We start from the raw sequence: 24110 nt of genomic DNA, 5'->3' as shown, positions 1-24110 counted from the left end.
TAATCATTTAACCCTAAGAAATAGATTTCAGTTCTTGGCATCTTTATTTATTTTTCACTTGAGACATAAGAATTGAAGTCTCCAACTTTGCAAATTTCAAAAGGTTGAGATAAAGAGATCCACTGGAATTCAGGAATGGGACTCCAGGCAGTTTTTTGTAGCATTGATGCCCAAGGGATAATGATTAATCCTTAAAACAACTTTTGGGGTCCTAATCCAGTCACAGATAAAACAAGGAATCAATTGACAGAAATGCTGCCTTTGGGTATCAGTATAGTGGGACCAACACTATGTAAAAAAGAGGTAAGTTTGAAGTAAAGGAGAATAAGCCCCCTGAAGAGAGGAGGAAATGCTCATAAATTTATTTTCACTTTATCATTCAAGTAAATATTCCTCTGTAAAAGTAATTTTATGTTAAGTGGTTAAATGTACCTGGAGCTCTAGTTACAGACTCCCCAATAATAAGGGAAATATGATTAGTAGAGAAGATGTCTAACAAGCTCTAAGCATTCTACAATTCTGCTTCAGCTATCTTCATGGCCCTTGGAACAACTTCCTATCTACCCATTGTGCTAGGGAAAGCCTTCTCATGCTTAAGATAGACATATACCTAATTCAGTGAGGAATTTGAGTCCTGTAGTTTACTTTCAACCTGCTTTAGCCTACCTAAGACAATTTTTGTAGGGATGCTGCTGCTGCAGATACTATAGCTTCTTAAAGCAAGAAATGAGAGCTAGATGACAGATAAAGACAAAAGATTGATGAGTAAACCTGAAAAGGGCTCAGCAATCCCTCATACCACAGCTGCTAGTCTTCCATGAATACCATACTCTTCTAGAAAAAGTCAATTAAGTTATATATTCCTGCTGTCAAGGAACTCAGAGCCTAAAGGGGGAGAAAATGTACCAACAGCTATATTTAAGGAGGTGCAAAAGTAAACATTACAACAAAAGGTCAACAATGAGATGATGCTTCCCTTTATCTAAGGCTTAGATTCACAGGGTTTTGTCATAGCTCCTTCTGCTGGTTAGTAACTTTGACTAGCTAATTAGAGTAAATCAAGAGCCCACAGTGATTTAATCAGGACAAAGACAATGTTGGTTTGTTTTTTTCCAATGCAGTAGTTTTATTAGTAAGCTAAATCCCAGACACCCTTCTCACTCCCAACTTGAAATTCATCAAGGCAGAAGTAGAGAAACAAAAATCACAGAGCAAACTTAGTGAAATATTTCTTTCATTATTGACATGAGGAAAAATTTGTCATCATATGACTTTAAGTGAGTTTTAGTTCAGGTGAAGGAGTTCTGAGGTATCAAGAGTTCCGAAGCATCAAAATGGTAATCCGGCATAATGTTAGTGAGTAGTAGATGAAATCTGATTCTTCCAAAACTTCCTGGAACCTCTTCTTGGTCTGTAGAATATGCAGTTGTTTTCAAATTGGTCACTCAGTTGTCTGTCTTCATGTCTTCAATAAGTGCTGTAGCCATAGCCAGAACCAGAACCCCAAGGTCTACAGCAGTTGCCTCCATAACAGCAGCCAAGGTTGTTGAAGTTGCTACCACCAAAGCTATAACCTAGTGAGCTGTAGCCATTGCAACCTTGTCCATAGTTCAGGGGAGAGCCCAGTGGCACAACACAGTTCAAGGGAGTGGCTCTGAAGCTTCTATGCCAGTTGGTACCATAGCAAGGATACCCTGGGAAATAGTTTCCACAGCAGAAGAATCGAGTCATGTTAGCAGATGTTGAAGACTTGGTTAGATTGCTAGGAGCAAGTTACCAACGTTTGAATTTCTTCTGCTGCATGGAGCTTTTATATATTTGACTTGGGAATGTGACACACCTCTCCAGCTTTTTAACATGCTAATTTACATGAAGAATCCCATTATTTTCACTGAAAATGACATCTAAAGAAGTTTTTAAACTCATTATAAAAGATGTAGGTAGCTTTACTGGCTAGATAGGAATGTGCTGTGTCTTCAAAGAATGGTGGCTGCCTTTGAGGTATAATTCAATCCATTTAATCAAAGTTTTGTAGCTTAATTATTATTTGTTTTCTATCATGTTATTGCCAAATTCAGGTTTTTAATTCATTAATACTGACCTCCCAAATGTAAGTCAACTTTATATCACGTGAGAAGGCACTTTTTCTCCCTTTTACTCAAAGCAGAGATGAGTTTGACCAGGTCTTTTATTCACTGATAATAGGATATTTGAGAATGAGGTGCAACAGAAATATTACTGTATTTAGAGTCAGCTTCTCTCTACAAGCCTTGACACTTTTTGGCTTCATGATCTTAGCAAATCATATAATTTTTCCAAGTAGTTTTATGTATGAAGTAAAAATAAAGGAAAATATTTCTACAGGGGTCAGTTAGGTAGTATAGTAGATAGAACACTGGGCTTGGAATCAAGAAGATATGAGTTCAAATTTGGCCTCAGACACTTACTAGATATGTGATTCTGAGCAATCCACTTAGACCTTAACAGTTTGCCAGCTATAAAACTGGGTCACACTGGAGAAGAAAATGGAAAACTACTACAGTATCTTTGGTGAGAAAACTCCATTGAAAAAAGTTCATGAGGTTGAACAGACATGACTGAATAAAAAAATAATAAAAACATTATTGATATAGCACTTTAGTGTTTTCAAAGTGATTTAAATTATGATGCCAAATTCAAAACAGAAATAGAGAACACTAAATCACACATAAGGATCCCTGCAGACAGTATTTTGACTTAGAAAACCACATATTAACATATCTATATTATATTATGCTTTTATTTATTTTGTTAAACATTTCCCAATTGTATTTTTATCTGTCTGGGATTTTACTGGGGAGTACTGCAACTGCAATATGCCCGTTGGCCCCCTGTTAAACCCCTCTGCTTTAGAATCTCATAATCCTATTATTATCTTGTTATTTCTATTAGTTATTTATTTATTATTATCTTCTTCATTTTATTGATAAACTGAATCCCAAAAAAGACAATGACTTGCTTAGGGTCATACAATTAATATGTGGGGTAAGATCCAACCTCAGGTTTTCCTAACTAAATCAAATGGAATCACCTAATCATGATGCTATTTACACTTTTATCTCACAGGGTTGTTGTGAGGAGGTATTTACAAAGCACTCTATATGTATGAATTATTAACATTATTAGAGCAGTATATGATTTCTTGCACCTGGCTTTGTGTTTCATTTGATAACATAAATAAATAGAAGCCACATATTGTCATTTAGATGGCAGCATAAGGTGAGGCTATAATTGTCTCAAATCATGGGATAGCTCAAGTTAAGCTACAATTCTTGTATTTATGGGCATCCATTTAGTTAATAGCACAATTGTTTGAACTATCCCACCCTACCTTTTTTTTTCAAATCTCTTTAAACATTCTGATGCCTTATTAGAGAACGGCTACACTGTTGAAACTTGAAGGAACTCAGATATCAAAGTGATAGATTGTTATGCTTGGTGGTTAACTATTCCTAGGAAAGCAAGTTTGAATGTTGTAATCAATTATGTGCAAGAATGTAACAACACTCAGTTCTCCTTTTCTTTTATGACTCCTGTGATCATTGCTTGTCATTGTGGTGAAAATAAATCTCAAGGACCTGTTTTTTTTTTCCCCCAAAAGTGGCTCATTACATAAATTTCAAAGCTTTTTCTGAAGCAAATTTTGATTTTGATACAAACAAGAGAATTCTAGAGTGTGAATTTTTCTTGAACTTGGCAAACATTAACATTTATTCATACAAAGAACAAAAGATTTTCATATATAACTCCATAAACCTTTATCACATAAAGATAATATATTTTAAATTTAACATGACAATTTCAACAACCGCCCTTCTGAACTTCTTTCAAGTTTTCTGAATGTTTTAAAATATTTCATTGAGAACATTTTCTTTCTTTTCTTCTTTTTCTTTTGGTATCACTTTCACTACCTTTTCCCACTCTCTTACAGATAGGGGAATAGAGACACTGTTGCCTTATCCCCTCCCCTCACTCCACAATAAATCTCCCTTGTAACAAATTTTTTCAGCCCCCTTTTGGTTTATTTATTTATTTTTAAGCCACATTACTTTATAAATCATGGGTTGGAACAGAACAAAAGGGAAAAACCATGGGACAAAGGGGAAAAAGCAGAAAAAAAAAAAGAAGTGAACATAGCATATGTTGATTTACTCTCCATAGTTCTTTTTCTGGATACAGATAACATTTTCTGTCCAAGGTCTATTGGGATTGCCTTAGATCACTGAACCCCTGAGAGAAACTAAGTCTTTCCATAGTTGATCATCACACATTTTTGCTGCTACTACATACAGTACATTCTTGGTTCTGCTTGATTTGCTCAGCATCAGTTCATATAAATCTTTCTAGGCCTTTCTAAAATCAGCTTGTACATCAGTTTTATAGAAAATTTCATTTTCTATTCCATTACCTTCATATACCACAACTTGTTCAGCCATTCCCCAATTGATGGGCATCTACTCATTTTCCAATTCTTTGCTACCACAAAAAGAGCTGCTACAAACATTTTTGCATATGTGGTTCCTTTTCCCTCCTTATAATTTCCTTGGGATACAGACCTAGTAGTGAATTGTTGGGTCAATTGGTATGCATGGTTTGATAGTCCTTTGGGCATAGTTCCAGATTGCTCTTTAGAATGGTCTAATCATTTCACAACTCTACCAACAATGCATTAGTGTCTTAGTTTCTCCTTCAACATTTATCATTATCTTTTCCTTTCATCTTAACCAATCTGAGAGGTGTGAATTGGTACCATAGAGTTGTTTTAATTCATATTTCTCTAATCAATAGTGATTTAGAGCATTTTTCCATGTGGCAAGTAATAAATCATTCATAATTATGTAGAGGGCAGTTTTAGTCAAATGATGTTATCAAAAACCAAACTTCAGAATAAAGTAAGAAGGGAAGAAGTGAAAATAACTATCATGCTTATCTTTTACATGGAGTCCATATAAGAAAAGGAGGAAAAGCTGATATATAAGACACATGGTAGGAACTTGAGGATTTTTCAAAGATGAGGGAAACATAAGACTGCTTATAAATAAGATTCATTACCAGTAAAAGGAAGATATGAAAGATTAGAAAGAGGTTAGAGATAATAGTGGGGTCTACCCTGTCTCATAGAAAAAGAGAAGAGGAAATGAGATTAAGTGAACATGTAGAAATTAACCTTGGCAAAACAAAGTGCTGTTTCTTCATCAGAAATTGAATTGGAAGAGATAGTGGGTGGTGAAGTTAGAGGAATATGTTATAAGAGTGAGATGTTAATAATTTAAATATATGTCAGTGACATATAGTCTTTGCCCAAATCATTATTACTCCAGTTGTCTGAATTGCAAGAATAAGAGACTGAAATACAGAGCAACAATGATAAGGATTGAATTTGGTGCAAAGACTTTTCTTTGAAAAAGGTGTAAACAATGAGTAGTTATGATCCTATGGCCCTCCTTTGGCAACCTAAGCAATGATAAGGACAGTAATTTGGCAGAAAGTTAGTGGAGAAGTTAGGAGTGATTTGACCTATAGGGTAATTGCTCTAGAAATTAGTATGGGTACCAGCGCTTGTAGTAGCAGAATGATAAAAAATAATGATACCTTAGTGATGACAATACTGGTAGCAGTGGAAGAGTGAATGATATTGGCAATGATACCTATTTCACTAACAACAGTTCTAACAATATCTGCAACAGTGGAAAGGATAAAACTACCTAGTTTTCAGGTTTTAGACAGCTAGGGAAAATGTTATCCTACCTCATTATGGGATAGCTTCAGAAATAACCAAGGCTTTAGGAGCTATAAAGAGTCCACAGAAGCTGAGTGGACCAGAAATTTGAAGTTTTAGTCAACTGTCATTAGGTCCTAACCAATTAGGTGGCCCTCTGGGCCACTGGAAACAGTACTAGCCTTAATAAACTGTATGGATTAGCAACAGGAATAGAACTGATAGACTTTTTTTTTTTAAATGGGACCCTAAGTTTTGCTTCAATGATAAGCACCAGAAAGGATATTCACCAGCAAAGAAAGGGTATGGGGTTCAGCATCCAGCTAACCTTGGGAATCCTATGTCTAATGGGAGCTCAGAAAAACAATAATTGAGGCTTACTTGGGAAATCTCCATAATGTTAACAAGTGGAGCTGGCTCCTCATCTGACTATCCTTTAGCAAGCTAAAGGTAATGTCCCCAGTTCTCCACCTAGTGGAGATTTTTATCATTCCCATTTGTCAGACCAGTATTAGTAGTCTCAGTGGACAGCATGTTGGATCCCAGCATCAATGGACTACAATGCAGCGACAGCAATCAAAAAAAGTTGAAAGTAGCATGTGTTAGTGGCAGCCAAGTGAAGATTAATTCAAGCTCCAGTAGAGAGTTCACTTCTAGGGACTATACAGTGCAAGCAACTCCAGTGTATCCCTTTGCTTATTGTAATGTAAAACTGACTGATAACAGCCCTCCATATTGCTGCCAGGCTAATAGCTGGTAAACAGAAATCAACTCTCTAGGGGATGTTTGAAAGACCAAGGGGTGGACACGTTGGGAGTTACCTTTCTTTCTGGTAACTAGGGGGAGAAGAGAGTATCTACCCAGTTCCCATGTAAGAAAAGATAATTTTTTGGAAGAGGCTTTGCCTCCATTAGACTCCTAGAGAAAGGGAGGTCCTGAATGGTTGCTCTGAAACAACTGAATGGATGATGACAAGGGGTTGTTCTTATAATTGTAACTGACATGCTCATGCCAGAGAGAAATGTCTTCTTTGTTACTTTACTAAACGTAATCCTAACCTACTAGAAGTATCCTTGACTATATTGTAGTAAAATGATATCTGTTGAGGCTTTACTAATAGCTGAGGAAGAAGAAAGGAAAAGATAGAAGAGAAAGGGAAAGATACACCCAACTAAATGCAGAATTCCAGAGAATAGCAAGGAGAGAGATTTTCTTAAATGAACAATTCAAAGAAATAAAAGTGAAAAAAATATAATGGGAAAGAAGAGATCTCTTCAAGAATATTAAAGATATCAAAGGAAAAATGCAAAAAATTAGGTATCATAAAAGTAAAAGATGGTAGGAACTTAACAAAAGTAGAAAGGATTAAAAAGAGGTGGCAAGAATACACAAAATACAAGAAAGATCTTAATAACACATATAACCAAAATGATGTGGTTTATGTGGCCCAAGTGGACCCTTGGAAGCATTATAAGGCTACTAAAGGTGATGGAATTTCAGTTGAGCTATTTAAAATATTAAAAGATGATGCTGTTAAAATGCTGCACTCAATACTGAACTGGAAAAGATCAGTTTATGTCCCAATCCTAAAGAATGATAATGTCAAGAAATGTTCAGATTACCCAACATGTGTTAAATTCATATGCCAGAAAGATTATGCTTACTTCTAGGGACTATACAGTGTTAAGTGAATTGTTAAGTAATTGTTAAGTGAATTAAGAATTATCAGAAGAGCAAGCTGGTTTTTGAAGAGGTAGAAAGACCTAGAAACAAAATTGCTAACATTTTCTGGATTATGGAGAAAGCAAAGGAATTCCAGGGGAAAAGAAAAATCTACTTATGCTTCATTAATTATGCTAAAATCTATGATTGTATATATCATTACAAAAAGTGGCAAGTCCTCAAAAACATCTGGGGGGGTAGGGCTCACTCTGTTAATTTTTTACATTATAGCTTTATCAAACTGACCTGTGGACCCAGTTACAACAATGACTTTACCTTGAGTATAGGTCTTATTTTGGGGACTTTGAAAGTTCATAAGAATTGGAAAAATGTATTATATTTTTTTTCATTGGTCATATACATATGTAGTCCACATACATCAAAGATAAAGCAAACAAAGAAAACTATGGACCAAAGTAATTAATGAATAGAAATTTGATTTTTTTAAAAGTCCAAATAACTACTAATAATTTATCTAGAAAACATGTCTATATAATCAGTTTAAAAGATAGGGAAGTAATTAACATAATTAACTACTTCAAAACAAAAACATTCAACAGAATCAGTAAAAGTCTTTTCCAAAGCATAATATCAACTTGTACTAACAACATACAAAATATAGGCATAGATGGATATTTTTAAAAATTTTAAATGCTTTCATTGATTTTTCATATCATCATATTTTCCCCAGCATCATACCATATAATAAAGAATATTTTAAGACAAAAGAAAAGAAAGAGGGAAAAAATAGTAGAATGGATGAAAAATATATAAGAAAGAAACATACCTCATGAAAATAAGAAGCTGGAATCACATTTACTAAGTGTCCAGCAATTCCAAAAATGGAATGTCAAACATACTATAAAACAAGATAAAACTGAAAAATTCTGCAATTATCAAGAGAATTAAATAGACTACTACAAAGTGATCAATGGTACCATAGACCTTAAAATGAGCTTATTCTAAAGATGGACCAAATGAAATGTGTATAATCATTTTGGCTGATTTCCCCAGTAGGTCAGAGAAAAGGTGTAAAACATGTTATAGTCCCAGAGAAACCATTTTCTTCTTTCCCTGGAAGAGATAGGGTTTATCTGAATTCTGAGATTGTGAGGGAGGGTAGATTGAAAATCCTAAAGCCATAGGAGTGTTTGACTGTGGTAGTGGAGAGGTGAAGATGAAAGCTAAATATATAATGTTAACAGTTGCCAATCTTTACTTGCAAGATGTAGATGATGGGAAAGCATATGGTGGAGTTAAATCTATTGCAATTCTCAAACAGTCACAAATAGCCAAATCTAGTCCAAGAACCTGAATTATGCAACAACTACAAGGATTTCTTCACTCATCTTTGGGAATATCTCCTGCAGGGTTGGGAGTTGCAAAGGAAGTAAAAAGCTGAACCTTTACCTAAGATGCCCAGGATTTCATTCCAGTTGGGGAATTTTGATCTGAGAGAATTTTTATGGTATCATAAATAGTTGTTACATCATAAGGATAGGAATGAGATTTGTGTATATAGAATTCCTAGATAAGTAATCCTCTGCCAACAAAGGCAGGCATCTACCCTGAAGCTTTTTTTTTTTTTTTTACTGTGCACTTTTTTTTTTTACTTTATTGTTTTCCCCCCTTTTATCCTCCTCATCTTAAAGCAGGCTACAGTTTAAAAAGTATATGTTTATGTATACATATGTGTGTGTGTGTGTGTTGTTTCTATGATGGAGTTCTTTCTTCTGTGCTGGCTCAATTTTTTAAAATTTTATTTTTGTAAGCATCTCATCCTGGGGTGGGGGAGATGGTGTCTCTGGCTTTACTTCAACATTCCCCTCTGACCAGGAACCCCAAACCAAGAGCTTCACCCTCCTTCAAATGCCCACAGCCAGTAGCATCCCTGCCTCACTACCTCTGCACTCCCGGGTGTGCCAGTTTCTTCTCCCCTAGGGCCAGTCCTTGCAGCACAGCTGGATCTGGCATTCCCAATCAGCTGAAGTTCACTCAATCTTGCCAGACTCAGACCCCAGCTCCACAAGCTGTCCTGGAGGTGAAAATTTCTGTATTATCTGCTGGGGCTCCAGCTATACCCTACTTACCCCAGGACTCCATATTTGGTGTTTCTGTGGAGCTAGCCCCAGAAATGTTTGCACTTCACACAGGTTAAACTTCAGCACCAGGTCTTTCTTCTAATCTTCTCCAGTCTTTTTTTTTTTTTTTTCCAGATGTTCTCAGGTTGTTTGAAGGGGACCCTGTTCTATCCTAAGTTTTCTTGATTTTTCAAAAGTCTATGTTGACCCTGAGGTGCAAATTTGTTCTATTGTGGGGGAAATCAGAAGAGCTTAAAATTTATCAACCCACTCCATTATCTTCCCAGTACCCCCACTTGCAACATTATTTTTTAAAGAGTTGTCCAGAACAGGGAGAAATTCAATGGCTTGTGCAGGGATACATAGCCAAGGTGTGTGGGAGATAATATTTGAGCTAAGTTCTTCTTACCTCCTGGGCAGCTTTTCATTTACTATGCAGTATCTTTCATAATAAATTTTTATAGGCTCCTAAATATAACCAAGGGAGACATTCTTCTTTGTTCACATGGATGAATTATGTTCATTAGTCTAGGCTAAAATGATTCAAGCTTGAATAGTTTCAAATGTAACTTAAAACACAGGCACATCAGGGAAGCCTCAACCTAATGCAAAGGGAGTGAAATAGGATAATAGACCAATGTAAGGATATACCTTTGGGAGGATTGGAAATAACTGCCAAGCCCATAGTCCTACAATGGGAAAGACCTCTTTCAAGTAAACCTAATCTCATAGTGACACCTGCTGGTTACAAATGGGAATTGTATCTGAGTTAAATACATTTACGTGTGTATTTATTATTAATGCATGTATATGACAATTTCTTAATGAGAATTTTAAGCAACAGATATAACTGTGTATATATAGATATAGATGACAGATGAAGTTAAAGGAGTATACATATGATAAGGCACAAAGTAAATGATATATACGTGTATTACATATATTTATAGCATATCATAGATATTATATGTATATACTTTATGTCCCATTATATGGTTTGTTTAATCCTGGGAAATGTCAGTATATATACACACATGCATTTCTAAATATATTTCTAAGCATTAAATTATACTGTTACAAAAATTATATATATATATATATGGATACAAAATGCTAAAAACAAATAAAGATGAAATATTAAACACATCTCTTACTAACTATAACATAATTTTTAAAATAATGAACAAGAAAAATTTTAGGACAATATTCAAATTTAAGTGGAAATTAAATTATATTATTTATATAAACTATATTAATAAATTTCAAAATGAGCAAGTTAAAGAAAAATCATAAAAAACAAGCAAAACATTATCAAAAATAACAAAAATTTGACAAAATAGGAACATTTTGGGGATGCACCCAAAGAAATCCTCTGGGAATTTTTTTTCTCCAAAGACTTACACCAACATATCATTAAAATGTTTTCTTAAAATGAAAAAGGAGAAATTGCTGTCAACGGAAGGCAAAGAAAACCCAGATTGTCAGAGAAGTATTTTGCTCAATTATATACTAAAAAATGAAAATAAATTACTAGGGTTTCAACAAAAATATCAAAAAAAAATTCAATCAACTTCTCTAAGTAAAGGATTCTGAGGAGACTGGTTCCCTGAGAAATAGGATATATAAAGGTAGTATCTTGAAGCAATTGTGTAGTATGTATAGACATTCTATAACTGATTTCATTTGATTCACCATATGGTGAGGTGAATTCTTTTTAAAACTGCTGGATTTGGTAGTTTCCAATATTTTTGTCCATATTAAAAAAGTGGTGTAACTAAATAAAATGTAGAAGGAAATTATATAAGTAAGTTGGAGTGATTTGTGCTTTGGAAGCAGATCAGAAGTTGAGTTTGTGCAGAAAAAAAATTGTTGTAATTTGTAGGAAATCGAGGACAATTTAAAGGATCACCTTTAAATTCAGTTGTTAGTTTAGATTTACTTTCTGCATTGAAATGGAATAAAAACACAAGATTAAAAATAATTTAAGAGTTCCAAAGAAAAGAAAAGAGTAGAACCTGGAGAGATGAACTTTTAAAAAAGAAAGAAAGGAAGGAAGAAAGAAAGAAAGAGAAAGAAAGAAAGAAAGAAAAGATGAATGTAATTTTATATCAGAATCTGAATTTTTCTCAAAATAACCAATAACTATGGAGATGGAGTTTTTCCCAGTGATGTACACTATTTGCTCCCAGTCAGTGAAGACTAACATCAAGTCATCATTCCCTGTGATTCTAATGTTATATAAAACATGCTAACAACTGGAAACTCTGTCTTGTGATTTAGTGTTATATATAGCAATAAAGGTCAGAAAGAGTCCTCCCATACTCACAGTGGAATGTATAGGAGTGAGTGATGAACAATGAATTCTCTACAGGTATTCAGAAAATCAATGGAAGTAAATATGACGATATTCTAAAATCAATCCAAAAGAAGAGATAAAAGCAAAGAGAGATATGTAATCTAAAATTATAAAATTTCCCCTACTCTAGAGTTATTGGCAAGCTAGAAGCCTGAAACTAACGAAGAGAGAAAAGTGATTAGCCATTTCAGTTCACTGGGATTTCTCTATCGTGCCCTATTTGTTACTACATATGAGTTTATCTTGCCATGTATGTAATGATCCAAGTTACATGTTGTTGTTGTTGTTATTCATTAAGTTGTACCCAGTTTTTTGTGTCTCTGTGACCATAGTATGCCAATATTGGTTTTATTGACAAAGATTCTGATAGTAGTTTGCTATTTCCTTCTTCAATGGATTAAGGCTGACAGGTTAAGTGATTTGTCCAGGATTATAGAGCTAGTAAGTATCTGAAGTTAGATTTGAACTCAAAATCCAGTGACTCAGGACAGCTAGGTGGCATACTGGATAGAGTACCAACCCTGAAGTCCGGAGAATCTGAGTTCTATGTGATCCTAGGCAAGTCACTTGACCCCAATTGCCTCAGGAAAAAAAAAAATTCCACTGACTATAGGCCTAGTGCTCTATTCATTGAACCATGTTATTCTTACTCCCCCCATGTTACCCTTATACAATCATACATGCTCCATAAAACAAATGGAGATTAAACAAATTAGTAGTGTAGATTTATGTGTGAAGAAAATTGGTTGTAGAGGATGACTTTGTGTGATTGATTTTAGAGCTGTTGTCAAAAATCCAAACCACTTTCTCTAAATAAACTACATTCTCATGGAATGAAAAAAAAAATGTTAATGAGATTGATGAATTAATATAAATGATATGTAAAATGATATGAAAAAAAGAATTACAAGGATGTTTCTACTACACGTTTCTACTTTAGAAAGGGAAAGATAAAAAAAAAAAAAAAAAAAAAAAAAAAAAAAAAACCCTGCCAAGTATAAACAAAGGATTTAACTTCAAATATTGTGAAAATTCTAGGCTATATCTTTAAAGAGCTAATAGGTATATAACCAGAAAGGGAACTAGAGATCCAGAAAAAGTAGGAACCAGTATAGCCTAGCTCTCCATAGAACTACTACCACAAAAATCTAAGAAGAGCACCAGAAATACCAGTGAATTATTGGTAGAATAGTGAATGGTCTAACATCTCTGGAGAACAATTCAGAACTAGATTCAAAATGTTATAAAACTGTATATACCCTTTGGCTTAACAATATCACCATTAGGCTTTTACCCCAAAGAGACAAAAAAAAAAAAAAAAAAAAAAAAAGGAAAATGTTTGGTCATGAATGCTTCCCTTCTCCATAGATCTAACATTTTAGTATTGATAGTACTTCATTATCTATTTTTTTTTTTTTTGGCAAGATATAGTTTCCTTCCTTATCTCTTTTAATTAGATCTATTTTTGCTTTTACTTAGTCTGAGTTTAGGATTGTTATCCCTGCTTCTTTTTTTTAACTTCAGCTGAAGCATAGTAAATTCTGCTGCAGTCCCTTGCCTTTATTCTGTATATGTCTCTGTTTCAAGTGTGTTTTTGTAAACAACATACTGTAGAATTCTGGTTTTTGATCCACTCTAACTGCTTCTATTCTGTGGAAGAATGCATACCATTTGTATTTATGTTTATAAAGACTAACTGTGTATTTCCCTCCATCCTGTTTTTCCTTCTGTTTTTTCTCTTCTCCTTTCCCTCCTTTACCAGTATTTTACTTCCATCTACTGTGTTTACTGATCTGCCTCTCTGTCAGTGCATCTTCTTTCCTTAATCTTTTCCCCTTCTATTTCCTGTTAGGTAAATATGTTCCTTTATTTAACTGATTGCATATATTATTTCCTCTTTGAGCAAATAATGATGAGAGTAAGGTTAAAGTGTTACCCATTGCCCACTCTTCCATTTTTCTCTCCTCTGTAATAGGTTTTTTCCACCTCTTAATGTGAAATAACTTAGCCTATCCTACCTGTCCCTTCTTTCTGCACCCAATTCACTGTGTACTCCACTATCTTAACTCCTAGAGTCTCAGTTATTGTTATTATAATTATGTATTAGAATGGTCTTCAAATTTAGCACTGTGGTTCAGACTGTAGTCAGAGACATACTGCTAGAATTAGCCAGAGGTCATTCATTCTGTGGAAGTTTTAAGCATACCCAAAATAAGGTCTAGAATCTAGTAAGTCTAGGAAAGCATTCATCAAACTATGAACTGAATTACATTGAAGACACAATTACAAGGGAAGCAATATACCTTTTTCTTGGCAGTACGTTATACCTAAAAACAAAAATTGACCATGTATTAGGGCACTAAAAACCTCACAATCAAATGCAAAAAGGCAGAAATAGTAAATGCTTCCCTTTCAGGCCACAATGCAATAAAATTTTTATTCAATAAAGGGGTTGGGAAAGGTAGACTAAAAACCAATTGGAAATTAAATAATCTAATTCTAAAAAATGAGTGGCTCAAACAACAAATCCCAGAAATAATTCATAATTTCATCCAAGAGAATGACAATAATGAGACCACATATTATAATCTATGAGATGCAACCAATGCAGTTCTTAGGGAAAAGTTTATATCTCTAAATAGTTAGATGAATAAAATAGAGAAAGAGGAAATTGATGAATTAAGCATTCAACTAAAAAAAGCTAGAAAAAGAACAAATTAAAACCCTCCAATTAAATACCAAATTATAAATTTTGAAACTCAAAGGAGAGATGAATTGAAATTGAAACTAAGAAAACTATTGAACTAATAAAGAAAAATAAGAGTTGACTTTATGAAAAAAAGAAATAGATCAATCTTTGATTAATTTGATCAGAAAAAGGAAAGGAAAAAAATCAAATCACCAGCATCAAAAAGGAAAACCATGAACTTATTACCAATGACAAAGAAATTAAAGCAATAATTAGGAGCTATTTTGTACAACTCTGTAATGGGCTGAGGTTTGAGTTGATGCACTGAGGTCCCAAGTATGTGAGGCAAAAATAATTGGGCTTACTCTTTTAACATGATTGGATAAAGAATGGCCCCCCATTCTCTGTCAAAACCCTGATGGGTTGTTAGGAAATGACAATTTTGGTGGGTGGAGGCAGACAAACAGGAAGAGAAGGGGAGAGATTGGGCCGGGTTCAATATTTAGTGCTTGGTGGCTGCTGGTCTACCATTTTGACCAGTGCACAATTGCTCCCCTTCCCTTCCACTTTGATCTTTCCACTGAGAATAAAGCAATTTTCCCAACCTGAATTCCACTCCTTGATTTAAAAACTTCTTCACTTTGGCCCAAGGGGAACCAAGGACTGAAGAAAGTTCCCAGACCAGGAACTTGGGTATTTTGTTAATAGATAAACAGGAATTATTTTCTTAAAAACTAGACCAGTAATCTTTTTTCAAAATGGGACAAATGCTAGCTAAAGACTCCCATCCCACCCCCCAACCCCTTCAACCCCTTTTCAACCCCACCCACTAGTGGTGCTATAGAAACATGCTTGTAGAAGGACAAGTTTATAACGGGGAACAGGTAGCTAGACTTTGGGTACATTAAACCCATCTCCCTTGGTTCGAGAGCAGGGAGCAGATCTCTTGGGATAACTGTTCCCTGGTTGGAAACAGTATCACGTTTAACAGTGAAACATCCTCATTCAATTTCCATCAAGGCATTCTATTTATACAATATAATTCAGTTAGCACTAAGAAACCCTATCCCAGAAGAAAGAAACCAGCTCCCTTCTGCCCTTCTCAGTAGCCATGATATTAAGGAGGAAGGCAATGAAGAGATTAATGACCATTCCCCACAGGGCATGGGCTTAAGTGAGCAAGGGAGGGACTTTCCACCCAGGAGGCAGCTTCAGCCCCACCTCAGGAGCGTGATTGACCTTCCATCAACTCCCCCTCCAGGATGGAGGGAGGAGGGTGGGGGGAGGGATACACCAGCACTCCCCAGCATCTAATATAGTAGACTGCGAGGGCTTTAAGGCCAAAGAAAAGGGCATGGACTCAGGGAGCTAGCCACCCAATCTTTCCTGTAATTTCCCAGTTTAACCTCTGTCAAGAAAGTCAAATCGCCCCTTTTAACGGAAAATCATCAAAGACCGAAAAAAGGCTTACACCTTTATGGGCCACATCATTTGTTAAGATGCTATTACAGAATTTGGCTTTTGAAATTTGACTCCAAGACTGGAAATTATAGCAAGGGTATGCCTAGAACCTGGCAAAATTCATTGGCTTTCTGAAATAGTATCTAGGATAAAGCCCAACAAATAGTCAAAATGTTTCATGTTGAGATCACCTGTGATCTGCTAACGGTATAGGTCCCTATCAGATTCACAGCACAGTTATTATTCAGAGCAATGACAAATTGTTCTAAACTATCAAAAGGCTTGATTCACAAAAAAATGACAAAGGTGAGGCCTTCACAAAATAACACAAGGGCCAGATAACCCTTTGTGACTTTTGGGACATTTGCAGACCCATCAAAGAACTAATGGGGAAAATTCATCAACAGATGTTTTAATAAGGCAACTTGCTAAAAAATGCTAATAGGTGTAGAAGAATTATTAGGATGCAAAGGAGTCCTTTAGAGGAGTTCATAAGACCGCCACAGTGAAAATCCTTTTATGGTCAGACTATGATGCAGACTTCCCCAAGATCCCAACATTAGACAGGGTCCCTTCCAGCAAGGGACTTCTAAAAACCGCCAATGCTTTCAGTGTGGTAAAGAGGGCATCTGAAAGCTCAATGTTGGTATAGAGGCAGAGTGGAAAACAGGGTGGGAAACAAGACCCAGCACCCCATGTCCAAAATCAACACAAGGCTTTTTCCCCTCAGAATTGCAGGTTCAGAAACAGGATGAGGGGCCCCAGCCCCAGGCCCCCAAAAAAAACACTTGGGCATGATGGAGCCAAGGGCACCCAGAGAGTTAGAAGTCCAATACCCAGACATGACCAATCAGCCAGGAAGCCATATGATGGGAGAAAGGGATTGCCAAATAATCAGCCAGGAAGAACCTGATGGGAGAAAGGGATTCAATTAGGGAGAATGAGTTTATGCAGCTGAGACAACTGAATCCCCTGGAGGGTGAAATCGTTCCTTCCAGCCTTGATCCTTCCCAGGCCGTACTTGACCATTTTACCTCCTTAGAGCATTCAAAACGTGTCCATCCAACCGGATGTGGGAAATGGGGAATTGAAATATCCCAGTCACCAATAAGCAGACAATGTGACTTATCAGGGAAATAGAGCATGGTTTCTCCAGAAACCAATAACAGCTTGGTGATACACCAGACTGGTTCCAGATCACAAAATCCAGCAATTTACTGGACAGCGAATAGCGACCGACCATGCTCATGATCTTATAAATGGCCTTCCTTTAAGGATTAGACACTGGGCAGATTGGACGATCATTAAGGGGCCAGCGGCCCATCACCCAAAAAGATTAAAGCGAACACCCATGTCTGGTGTAGGAGGATCAATAGCAGCAAGGGTTTGCTGCCCCAGAGATGGACTTTTGAAGGCAAAACAGGAGTTTTACCCTTTTAAGGAAAAAATCCCATCAATCTGTGGGAAGGCGTTTTACAGTAATTAGGGTTAAAAATGGTACTTTGGTTTTTAAGCAGGGCTGTGTTGAAGGCCTGCCAACACTTTCCCACCTTTTATCCAAGGAAAACTGATCAAGTGGATAGAACAGTGGCCCTTAGATAGAGACAGGGACTTATTAGATATAGTACAGGGGCAGCTTCACCAGACACTTACAACCTTTTCTAAGTCCGAATTTCCCCAGTGTTTGTTGTAAAAAAAGAAATCTGGAAAATGGAGGATGTTAACAGATTTAAGAAAAAGTGAATGAACAGTGGAAACTTGGGAACTCTTCAGCCTGGACTTCCATCTCCCATTCCTAAGTGGCCCTTTGGGTCATAGATAAAGGATTGTTTTTTCTATCCCTCTGGATAAGGAGGATATGAAAAGATTTGCCTTTTCAGTGCCCAGCCAAACTTATGAGCCTTAAAAAGATATGAATGGAAGTTTCCACAGGGAATGAAAAAGCCCTATATTGTCAAATGTATGTTTGCTGCCTTGCTCCAGTAAGAAAAGCATTCCCAAAAGTTATGCTATTAAATTACATGGATGATATATTGGGATCGCACCTGAAACAAATGTTAGAAACATTTGCAAAAGACCATAGAAACACTAAGGAATTACAAATTATACATAGCAAGAAAAAATTAAAGACATTGCTCCTTTTCAATTTTAGGATATGAAGTATACCCTAATTTACATTCCAAAAAACTGCAAAGAACAGAAAAAAACACATTGAATATTTTCAGAAATTTTAAAATATCCAATGGATGCATTGTTTAAAGGTTTGCTATTCATTAAACCGTTATAAAATTTAAGGAGACAGTGTTTTAAATTACCAAACTTAAAAAACTCAAGGCTTTAGAGACGTTAATGGCTTTATCAATGTGTTGAAAAGGTATAAAAACCCTTGGAAATATCACTTTTTACACAAGGGCACCCACATCCTTCATCAAGGAGACAGTGTGATAAGTGGGTGACCTCCCGGCCAAACAAAATTACCCTACCCAGTGCTTTGGTAATTTTTTAAAAGGCCACTAACAAACGATACAACTATCTGGACAAGACCTGACAAGATATACACCATACCAATACACAAATTAATGTTGGTAACTATCAAGTGGCAAATTTTTTATTCCAAATTTTTCAGGGTCTCCATTAAAGATAACTAACTATTACATAAGGCGATGGTTCTTGAAAAAAAGTTTCTAAATTCCTCTTAAAGGACCAACTTTTTCCGTCATCAAAAAATATTTGTGCTGTGTACTCTCATGATCTAACTAAAAGAAAGTGTCAGAACTCCTTTCATCCACTCAAAATGAATTTATGGTCATTCTATCTTTTAATATCAGGAACATAAATATAATATCTGATTGGCCTATTCAGTAGGTGTGGGTACAAAAATTCCACAGCCCAAATAAAATTTCAGCCTCTAAAATATCACTCTTTAAAACTTCAAAACAAGTAGAAAACTCCAGGAAGATCTATATATTACATGTCCATTCTCATAGTGGACTTCCAGGTCCCATATTTGATGCAACTCAAAGGTAAATAACCTTTTAACATTTGTCAAACCCTTTATTCCAAAAGCCCAGGCATCTCATTCAAATATCATCAGGCTGCTCGACTTTTTTCAATTTGGAAACAAGGAAGCTAAGGATAATAAAACCTTAACTTGCCTTTTTCCCCTCCCTACACTGCCTCCAGGGAAGAACCTTTGTGGTTTGGAAATGAAATCTGGCAAATGGATTGCCCATTATAAATCTTTGGTCATCCATTTTGTAGGAACACCTTTTCAAGGTTACTTTAATAACCAAAAGAAAAATACCTAATTCCTACACAAATTTCCATTATGGGTGTCAACAATAAAACGAAATGGTCCGCTTAACCAAACATTTTTTTTTTCCAAATATAAATTTTACACACCATGGGCATACCTTTCAATCCTCAAGGAAGGAATAGGGGAGGGAGAAAAGAGATATTGTGTCCTCCAAAACAAAAGAAAGGGGGGCCACAGGTAACCCTAGAGAACTTTAAATCAACCCTTTATACTAAAACTTTTGATTTTTGAAAAGATGCACTGGTCCGGCAGACAGGTTTTATAACCCAACGGAAGGTCAGTGTCCAAAAGAGCAGCTCCACTATCTTTAGATATTGCCAGGTGATGGGAAAGACCAGAAAGTGGTAAATGGAAAGGACCAGATAGACTAACCTTTTTTGGGAGGGGTTTGTTGTATCTCACAGGTGGAAGGAACGATGGGTGCCAACGAGCCAATTCACCTTGTCCACCGCAGAGAGAAGAGCAGACCTTTGAAACAAAAGGAGAAGACCCGAAATTTTGGTTCTTTGTGATTGTGTCACCATTGAAAGAGCATGGAGTATGTGTTTGACCATAGACATCAAAGATTTTGGATTGAAAACCTCGGAAACATTGGATTCTTTGAGACATGGACTTGAAAACTCTCAGGAGTCATTGGATTCTCTGAGAAATGATAAGACTTTACAGGACTTCAAAATCTGCTGGAATCATTGGATTCCCCTAACACATAAAAAGACTTTGATACTTCAAAAACTCAGGGGATCATTGGATTCCCACATGTGAAGCAATGGACAATAGACTGGTTTTTGGATATTCTTGTTTGGGAACATTGTGTGACTGTTTTTACATACCCTTCTTTAGGACTTTGGTGATCTTTTAACAATGGATTTATATTGTTTGCTATTCTTCACTTCGTACAATTATGTTTGTTCCACTGACCTGACTGACTGGGGGAAAGTCATCCCAAAGCCTTGTTTTGTATGTGCTTGTGTACCTCCCATGCTGATGGGTTTTGTAAAAGACCCTTTTGGAAACCCTAAACCCCCACTTCCCTTTGCCATCTCCCCCTGAATGTCAGGGAGGGCATCATCCTTTTAGTGCTTTACCTCCTTTTGGAAGTTAGGGAAGCTGGGATCCCTCCCTTGGGGTTTGAGCTCCCCTGAGGAGTCAGGGATGGGATGACCACCTGTGGTCTAAAAATAAAAAAGCGGAGATGTAATGGGCTGAGGTTTGAGTTGATGCACTGAGGTCCCAAGTCGTGGCTAAAATAATTGGGCTATACTCTTATTAATATACATGATTGGATAAAGAATTTGGGCCATTCTCCATGCAAGTCCTGAGTTTGTTAAAATGAATTTTGGTGGGTGGGGGAGATGACGGAAGAAACTGGGAGAATTAGGGCCTGGGTTGATACTCCTAGTGCTGGTTGGGCTGGTCTAGCTAGCTTCTTGATTCAGCTGCACAATTGCTATCCAATTCCCTTCCACCTCTGATCTTTCTTCACTGAGAATAAAGACTGACGATTTTCCCCTAACCTGAATTCCTGATTCCTGCTGATTTAAAAATACACGGTCTTCACACAACTCTATGACAGCAAGTCTGACAATCTAACCAAAATGGATGAATATTTGCAAAAACACAAATTTCCAGGTTAACAAAAGAGGAATTAAATTACTTCGATAGTTCCATTGTAGAAAAAATTTTTTTAACAAATTATTAATGAACTCCCTAAGAAAAAATTCCCAAGTTCAGATGGATTCAAGTGCATTCTTCCAAGCATTTAAAGAACAATTAATTTCCAATACTATATAAATTATTTGGGAAAATAGATAAATAAAGAATATTGCCAAATCCCTTCTATGGCAAAAATATGCCACTGATACCAAAACCAAGTAGAGCCAAAATAGATAAAGAAAATTACAGACCAATCCACCTAATGAATATTGATGCAAAAATTTTAAGTAAAATATTAGCAAAGAGATCACAGCAACTTATCAATTCACTATTCACAGGATAATTCATTATGACCAAGTAGGACTTTTACCAAGAATGCAGGGCTGGTTCAATATTAAAAACTATTTCATAATTGACCATATCAATAACAAAACTAACAGAAATCATATAACATCAATGCATGCAGAAAAAACTTTTGACAAAATATGGCTCCTATTCCTAAGAACGCTGGAGAGTATAGGGATAAAGGATGCTTTCTTTAAAATAAAAAACAGTATCTATATAAAACCTACAGCAAGCATTATTTGTATTGAAGAGAAGCTGGATACATTCCCAATAAGATCAGGAGTGAAACAAGGATGCCCATTATCACCACCATTATTCAACATTGTACTAGAAATGTTAGCTTTAGAAATAATAAAAGTAAAACAAGTTAAAGCAATTAGAATAGGCAATGAGGAAATAAAACTATCTCTCTTTGCAGATGATATGATGATATTTTTAGAGGATCCTAGAAAGTCATCCAAAAACCTACTGAAAATAATTCACAGCTTTAGCAAAGTTGCAAGATATATAAGTATCATCACAAATCATTAGCATTTCTATATATTACTGGCACAGCCTATCAGCAAGATATAGAAAGAGAAATTCCATTTAAAATTGTTGCAGACTAAATAAAGTATTTGGAAGTCAACTTGCCAAGACAAACTCAAGAACTATATGAACACAATTACAAAGCATTTCTCACACAAATAAAATCAGATCTAAACAATTGGAAAACTATCAATTGCTTATGGCAAGGCCAAGCTAATATAATAAAAATGACAGTTCTGCTTATATTAGTCTACTTGTTCAGTGCCATACCAATCAAACTGCCAAAACATTATTTTATAGAACTAGAAAAAAATAATAGCAAAATTCCTCTGGAAGAACAAAAGGTCAACAATATCAAGGGAACTTAAAAAAAAAAATACAAAGGATGATGGCTTAGTAGTACCAAACCTAAAACTATATTATAAATCAGTAATAATCAAAATCATTTGGTACTGGCTAAGAAATAAATTTTGATTACATTAAGTTAAAAGTTTTTACACAAACAAAACAAATGCAGACAAGATTAGAAGGGAAGCAATAAACTGGGAAAACATTTTTACATTCAAAGGTTCTAATAAAGGCCTCATTTATATAATATATAGAGAGAATTGGGACACTACTACATTGTTGGTGAAATTGTGTATGGATCCAACCATTCTGGAGAGCAATTTGGAATTATGTCCAAAGTGTTATCAAACTTTGCATGTCCTTTGATCCAGTAGTGTTTGCACTGGGCTTATATCCCAAAGAGATCTTGAAGAAGGGAAAGGAACCCACATGTGCAAAAATGTTTGTGTCAGCCCTTTTTGTAATGGCAAGAAACAGGAAACTGAATGGATGCCTATCAATTGGAGAATGTCTGAATAAATTATGGTATATGAATGTTATGGAATGTTATTGCTTTGTAAGAAACAACCAGCAGGATGATTTCATTTCAGAGAGGTTTGGAGAGACTTATATGAACTGATACTAAGTGACATGAGAAGAACCAAGAGATCATTATACATGGTAACAACAAGATTACACAATGATCAATTCTGATGGACACGACTCTCTTCAACAATAAGGAGATTCAAACCAGTTCCAATTGTTTAGTGATGAAGAGAGCCATCTGCACCCAGAGAGAAAACTGTGGGAATTAAATATGGTTCTTAATATAGCATTTTACTCTTGTTGTTTGCTTGCATTTTATTCTGCTTCTCTTTTTTTTGTTACTGGTTTGATTTGATTTTTCTTGTGTGCCATGATAATTGTATAAATATCAATAAATAAAATTGTATTTAGCATATATTTCAACCATGTTTGACCGACTTTTTGACATCTAGGGGAGGGCATGGGGGAAGCAGAGGAAAATTGGAACACAAGATTTTGTGAGGGCTAATGCTGAAGAATTATCCATGCCTATGTTTTGAAAAATAAAAAGCTTTAATAAAGAAAAAAAAAATTTAAACTCACTATTGATTAGAAAAATGCAAATTAAAACAACTCTGAAGTACTACCTCACACCTCTCAAATTAGTTAAGATGACAAAAAAAGAAGATAGATGTTGGAGGAGATATAGGAAAATTGGACACTAATGCATTGGTGATGGAGTTGTGAAATTATCCAACCATTCTGCAGAGCAATCTGGTACTATGTGCAAAGGGCTATCAAACTGTGCATACCTTTCATCCAGCAGGGACATTCCTAGATCTATATCCCAAGGAAATCATAAAGGAGGTAAAAGGATCCACATATGCAAAAATATTTGTAACACCTCTTTTTATGATAGCAAATAATTGGAAAATGAGTAGATGACTATCACTTAGGGAATGGCTGAACAAATTGTGGTATAGAAGGTAATTGAATATTATTGTTCCATGAAAAATAATGAACAAGCTGATTTTAGAATGAGCTGAAAAGATTTACATGAACTGAAATTGAGCAAAACAAGCAGAACCAGGAATATACTGTACACAATAACAGCCAGAATGTGCAATTATCAAATATGAAAGATTTTATTCTTCTCAGTAGTTCAGTGATCCAAAGCAATACCAATAGACTTTATGCAGAAAATGCTATCTTCACCAGAAAAAGAACTAAAAAGACTGAATATAAATCAACACAAGCTATGTTCAGTTTTTTTCCATTCCCCCCTTGGTTTTTCTTTTTTGCTCTGATTTTTCTCTCCCAACATGATTCAAAAAAGCAATGTGTGTTAA

General features: G+C 35.5%; 1 protein-coding gene across 1 annotated transcript; it reads right to left on the bottom strand.

The window, feature by feature from the left end:
- Nucleotides 1-1101: 1101 nt before the first annotated feature.
- On the bottom strand, nucleotides 1102-1805 carry LOC100922381 (keratin-associated protein 7-1). Its single transcript, XM_003766597.2, has one exon. The coding sequence runs from the start codon at nucleotides 1729-1731 to the stop codon at nucleotides 1468-1470; it is 264 nt and encodes an 87-aa protein (XP_003766645.1). The 5' UTR covers nucleotides 1732-1805; the 3' UTR covers nucleotides 1102-1467.
- Between the last annotated feature and the right edge of the window lie 22305 nt (nucleotides 1806-24110).

This window comes from Sarcophilus harrisii, chromosome 3 (assembly GCF_902635505.1).
Source record: "Sarcophilus harrisii chromosome 3, mSarHar1.11, whole genome shotgun sequence".
NCBI lineage: Eukaryota > Metazoa > Chordata > Mammalia > Dasyuromorphia > Dasyuridae > Sarcophilus > Sarcophilus harrisii.
This window is presented reverse-complemented; position numbering and strand designations above follow the sequence as displayed.

Bases quoted from the DNA above. Each gene is read 5' to 3' on its own strand.
- LOC100922381 (XM_003766597.2), bottom strand. From the start codon at position 1,731: ATGACTCGATTCTTCTGCTGTGGAAACTATTTCCCAGGGTATCCTTGC.